The sequence below is a fragment of the Pimephales promelas genome, chromosome 19 (genome assembly GCF_988280905.1).
Source record: "Pimephales promelas chromosome 19, fPimPro1.hap1.1, whole genome shotgun sequence".
NCBI classification, from domain to species: domain Eukaryota; kingdom Metazoa; phylum Chordata; class Actinopteri; order Cypriniformes; family Leuciscidae; genus Pimephales; species Pimephales promelas.
Genome location: NC_142787.1, coordinates 5,157,227 through 5,164,009, shown reverse-complemented (window position 1 = coordinate 5,164,009; position 6,783 = coordinate 5,157,227). Strand labels below are relative to the sequence as shown.

Sequence of the window (6,783 nt, the reverse complement as noted above, 5' to 3'; positions counted from 1 at the left end):
AGAGAAGAATGTTCTTAATTTTTCTTTTAAACCTAATTTGATCACAATTCCTTTAAAGTCCACATGAAATTGTTTGGCTTTTTGTATGAATATGTTAGTTAGCTTTACTGTTATATTAAGCTGTGATGCAAAACAGTGACTTCAATACATTGAATTTGTGAAATTCCAAAGCTGACATACTAATAAATAAATATAAATGTAAAAATATGTGTATAAATACGTTTATGAGTTATACTATTTTATTTCCTTGTTTATGTATAATTGTATTTTTCATATTTATTATTTATTTCCATAGTCCATATGGTAATGAGGGGTGTGTGGTTTACCTCAGACATCATCAATCGAGCTCAGAGCAGTGCTCAAGCTTTGAGGCCACAAACTAAGGCCTATGCAAGCCTTTTCAAGTCACACAGGGAATGAGTGACTTAGAGATGGGCGAATGGACAAAATTTAAGTAATTTACAGTAATATCACCCTAACTGTATGAATATTGGTTGGGTGACCGTATTCTTTTTCCTGGACATGGACGTAAAATGTAATTCAGTCCGGATTTCTAAAATGTATTGCATGGCACACATGAACAGAAACCACATCTTAAAAAGATCTGAAAACAAAAACTTTATCAGTGTTTGAAGTTATCACTTAGAAATCAAAACTCAATATTTTCAGAAAGAAATAAAACCCTCTTGCATTTCTGTCAATAGTGTAAATAGGCCTACCTAATTTGATCACATTGAAATGAGAAACACCCTTGCATTTCAGTTTATTTTGTATATATTTCCTAAACATATTTGCATACAATTCAAGCACCTATATCTCAGTCTTTACACAATACAGATTGTTTCCAAGCAGAATAGTAACAAACTCAAATTATGCTGTAAAGCAAATCTAACAAGCCAATATTGTCATTATAAAGCTAAAATTTCAGTTCAGTGCTTGATTCAGTTCAGTTTAATAACTGTAAAGTTTATGAAAGATGACAAGATGTCTTACATCTTCAGGAACCAGTTTCATTGGCTGCTTTTAAATTAGTTTTAAATGATATAGAGCCTATACATACTGTTTGTAATTGCTATGAATAATTAGTTGGATGATCCTTGCTTCTATGTTTTATGTTTATGCTATATGTTCCATGTTTTTTTTTTTTTTGTCATGTCTGCAACTTTGTTATTTTTGCTGCTGCCTGTCTTGGCCAGGACACTCTTGGAAAAGAGATTATTATTATTATTTTTTTAATCTCAACGAGTTTTCTTCTGGTTAAATAAAGGTAGGGTGATATCAGGTAAAATGGGCCATCAGGTAAAATGGGCCATTTAAGGTTTGGGGGTCCCAGCTGCTCTGGAATTTAGAGCCAATGACTGCAAAGGATTTCAAACTGTTGTCATAACTGTGCTTGACAAATAACAGGCGATAAGATTGGTTTATGGTTGCTATGGTGGGCGGGGGAATAATTCAAATCGAGACTACACCAGAAAGCTGCATGGTAAGTAGCCTGGCATACCAAATTGCACTGAACTATTATAAGGATGATACATCAATAAAAAAACAGACATGCTCATAAAAAAACTATGCATACTGTCTGTCTCGATGGCATTAATCAGAAATAATGTTGTTAGTTTGGTATATAAACATATTTTTTGTAAAAGTGATGTTTTTCTTGGCGGCCCAATTTACCTTAACCCACTAAGGTAAAATGGGCAACATGGTTTCAGCTAAAATGGGCCATCATCTTTGACACACACACACACACACACACACACACACACACACACACACACACAAATAGACTCAGACACACAGACTGACACACAGACACAGAGACTCAGACACAGACTCAATTTCAATTTTCAAATTGAAATCAGACTGAGACTCAGACACAGAGACTCAGACACAGAGACTCAGACACAGAGACTCAGACACACAGACTGAGACACACAGACTCAGACACACAAACTGAGACACACAGACTCAGACACACAGACTCAGACACAGGAACTCAGACTCAGACACACCGACTCAGACACACAGATTTAGACACAGACACACAGACTCAGACACAGACGCACAGACTCGGACACACAGACTCGGACACATAGAGACTCGGACACAGACTCAGACACACAGACTCGGACACATAGAGACTCGGACACAGACTCAGACACACAGACTCAGACACACAGACTCGGACACACAGACTCAGACACAGACACACAGACTCGGACACACAGACTCGGACACATAGAGACTCGGACACAGACTCAGACACACAGACTCAGACACATAGAGACTCGGACACAGACTCAGACACACAGACTCGGACACACAGACTCGGACACATAGAGACTCGGACACAGACTCAGACACACAGACTCGGACACATAGAGACTCGGACACAGACTCAGACACACAGACTCGGACACACAGACTCGGACACATAGAGACTCGGACACAGACTCAGACACACAGACTCAGACACACAGACTCGGACACATAGAGACTCGGACACAGACTCAGACACACAGACTCAGACACACAGACTCAGACACACAGACTCGGACACATAGAGACTCGGACACAGACGTCAGACACACAGACTCGGACACATAGAGACTCGGACACAGACTCAGACACACAGACTCGGACACACAGACTCGGACACATAGAGACTCGGACACAGACTCAGACACACAGACTCAGACACATAGAGACTCGGACACAGACTCAGACACACCGACTCAGACACACCGACTCAGACACACCGACTCAGACACACCGACTCAGACACAGACACTCAGACACAGACACACAGACTCAGACACACAGACTCAGACACACAGACTCAGACACATAGAGACTCGGACACAGACTCAGACACACCGACTCAGACACACCGACTTAGACACAGACACACAGACTCAGACACAGACACACAGACTCAGACACACAGACTCAGACACGCACGCACACACTGACAGACACACACACACACACACACACACACACACACACATTTTTGTTTTTAAATGGCACATATGAACTATGTTTGTTTAATTTGGCTGTATAAGAAATTGTGTTTAAATATAATTGATGATAAATTGCTATTTCCCTTTGCAATTTGACTGGCCCATTTTACCTGAACAGCTGGCCCATTTTACCTGAAACGGCTCATGCAAAAAAACTCGGCACTTCTGATGTTTCAAGAACTGTAGGGCCTAAATAATTTTATTTTATTACAAAATTTCAACACAGATGTATCAAAAACAGTCATAATTAATCATAAAAACACATGGATACTGCATATATGGTATTGTATTATTGTCCCAAACGATTTACCAAAAAGTGGCCCAATTTAGCTGATATCACCCTATAATAATTAATGAATTGAGTAGCTATTTGTGCACATAGCCTATGTGTGACAAACTCGAACAAGCCAAAGACACAATAGAGTTTTACATTTTTACATTTCTGTGTAGCTTGGCATATATGTGTCTCAATTGACGGTTTGTGTGTCGAGTTACTATGCAAAAATACAAATTTTAGAAGATTTAAAATAGTTCTGAATGAAGTGTTTGCTTTTGCAAGAGATGACTGACATTTTGCATCTTGTTGAGCGTGTTTTGAGAAGATTTTGAGAAATGGAGCCATAGTTTTAGAAGTTGTCCGTAAGCAATTTTAAAAACTGTATTATTATAATTTCTTTCTGTGTGTGTGAAATAGTAAAATTGTTTAAAACCACATTACCCACAATGCAAACCGGCTTCCGGCGGTGACGTTTCTGACCGGTGTCATCAGCCGAGTGCAGCGTGGGTTTTATTCTTCAACAAATCCAGCTGAAGTTATTCAAAATGACGGTAAATGTGATTTATTTTAAGCCGGTTTAATGTTTCTCACTCTTTACTTCTTTCGGTTCGGAGCACTGCCTGTTTCACGACCTTAAACAATATTAAACCGGTCCATTGAGCAGCATGGTGATCTTTAGCAACTAACCTTAGCTTCATGCATATGTCTAACGTTGTTCATGTATTTTCTTTGAATCCTCCTGAACAAAAAGTAGTTGCAAATATTCGATCCACTCTGAAAGCGATCTCTACAACAACATTAACACTCTTGCAAGTTGCCAAAGTTGTTGGCAGAGTAATATTTGACAGCTGTCAATCAGAGTTGCTGATGTGTGTAGCTCAGAACAGTAGTGATGCTCAAGTACCAGTTTATAGCTTAGCAAATTTACCATTTTGGTATCTGGACTGGAAGGTAAATTAATGAGCATAAGCTATAATATTTAACAGATCACAAGATGATGAAACTTTCATAATGATGATTTATTAACAATGTTGGAAACAGTGCTGCTTATTTTTTTATAACCTGTGATACTTATAAAAAGTAAAAAAATAAACAAAAGCATTTATTTAAAATATACATATAAAAATATACACATATACATATTCCAAAGTTTGTGGTCAGTAAGACAGGGCGGGGCCACTGTGAACGATGGGGACAGTTGTCACTTGCCCGATCGGGCCAGTGTTGTAGAAGTGTGCGACATCATCCAGTATGTCCCTCACTTTACAAAAAAAAACAAAAACGAGTGCACGCATACTCTAGTAACGTTACCGTGCGTGATGTAGTCTAGTTAGGAGATTAGACTAGCGCGCGTACTCATTTGTAATGTTACGCCTTTACTGCGTGTGCTTTAGATAGTCTATTAAATGCATTTAAAATGCCCCCAGATTCAAGATAGGGTGCCAAAATGCCCCTGTATGTCTTATATATTTATATAATTTAATACAGTAAACCAGTATTAATCGAAAAGCGCCGTTTCTCCAAATATCAGCATGATTACAAATGTGATATTGAGTTTATACAACATACAGTTTAATAAAGTTAATAAACAACAAGTAATAATATTAGGTGACTTACATTTTAGACTTCAAATCGCCTGTTTCGCTCTATTCCGCCAACGAAAATAGTTCCAAAACACTTTTTCGCCTCTGAGCAACAGATGACGGTATTTTTACTAATTGAATCAACTTTTTGAATGAATCAGCTGAATCAATGATTCAATGACTCATTTGCTGTGCCCAAAATCTCCACTAAAAGCACTACTCCCTACCCCCTATGTTGGGGGTAGAGAGTGGAGCACTATATAGTGAGCTCACCAGCATAATAGAAACACCACTTTCGGACACTATTCAATCGTCTGTCTGCGCCGTTGATTACATCATCTGTCAGCTGGTGCCTAGCCGGCTCTGGCCTAAATAGATTTTTTTTTTTAAATAAATACATTACATTATATTGAGCTTATTTCTCCAAAATTTAAAAACTAAAAGTAATTTCTGGCCGTTTTTGTTATAATGCGCTACTCCCACACATGATTAACACAGTCAAGTCAAGTCAAATATATTTATATAGCGCTTTTCACAATACAGATTGTATCAAAGCTGCTTCACAATATCAATTAATGATGGGTCATTTAATTTGAATATCCCCAACTGAGCAAGCCAAAGGCAACAGTGGCAAGGAACCGAAAAACTCCATCAAGTGACCCGACGGTGTCCTAAAACTCCATCAGATGACCAAATGGAGAAAAAAAAAAACCTTGGGAGAACCCAGGCTCAGTCGGGGGCCAGTTCTCCTGGTCTCCTGCATTTTGGACTAACTGTAGCTTTCTTATTGAGGATGCAGGACAAATGGCTAATAAAGTGTTACAGTAATCTAGTCTCGAGGTCATGAATGCATGAACTAACTTTTCTGCATCAGAGACAGATAGCATGTTACGATGTCATGCTTAGCGATGTTTCTAAGGTGGAAAAAGGCTGTTTTTGACAGGTTGCAGTCTAATGTAACAGCCAGGTCTTTTACTGCAGCTGATAAAGTAACAGGGCATCCTAATATGTTAAAGTCGTCCTCCGAAAGGTTTTGTGGACAGTTTTTAGAACCGATAAGTATTACCTCGGTCTTGTCTGGATTTAATAAAAGAAATATACGCGTCATCCAATCTTTTATACCTTTTATATTGGATAATTTAGCGTATTCATCTGGCCGTGATGAAATATATATTTGAGTGTCATCAGAATTAACAATGGAAACTAATTCCATGTTTCCTTATTACCTAGTGGCAGCATATATCTCGAGAATAATAAAGGGCCTAACACAGATCCCTGCGGCACTCCATAGTTTCCATAGTGGTATGTAGGGCTAAGGTTAGTGACCATCGGTTGTACACTACTTTTCAAAATGCATTCTGGGATACATGAGTGGACTATATAGGGTATAATAATCATCACTATACATTCGGACAGCACTACAAAATGGCGAGCTCACTATATAGTTCACTGTATAAATATTGAGTAGTGTGATTTCGGACACAGCAACTTATTCCTTCTTGAATGAATCGGCCATTTGGATGAATCGGTTGCCTCTCACGGGGATTTCGGATGCCCCAACGCCTGTGATGAGACGACTCAACGCCTGTGATGAGACGACTCAACGCCTGCGATATGTTATGGCGCCGTTTGATTCATAAACAATATTTATATTTAATATTTATATTTAAACAATATGAATGTAAGCCAGAGGAGAACTGGCCCCCGACTGAGCCTGGGTTTTCCCAAGGTTTTTTCTCCATCCAATCTGATGGAGTTTTGGTTCCTTGCCACTGTCGCCTTGCTTTTGGCTTGCTTTGAGCTTGCTCAGTTGGGGTTATTTATTTAGTGTTTAGCAATGTTGTTGATCTGTGTTGTGCTACTTTCATGTTATCACTGTGAAGCTGCTTTGATATAATCT

At 38.7% G+C, this 6,783-nt stretch overlaps 1 protein-coding gene across 1 annotated transcript in view; it reads left to right on the top strand.

The window, feature by feature from the left end:
- The first annotated feature begins 3,734 nt into the window (after window positions 1-3,734).
- Window positions 3,735-6,783, top strand: part of lars1b (leucyl-tRNA synthetase 1b) — a 44,297-nt gene continuing 41,248 nt past the window's right edge. Inside the window, exon 1 of the mRNA XM_089123957.1 lies at window positions 3,735-3,851. Within this exon, the coding sequence (XP_088980083.1) occupies window positions 3,846-3,851 (6 nt within the window). The 5' untranslated portion in view covers window positions 3,735-3,845. The remainder of the gene's footprint in view (window positions 3,852-6,783) is intronic.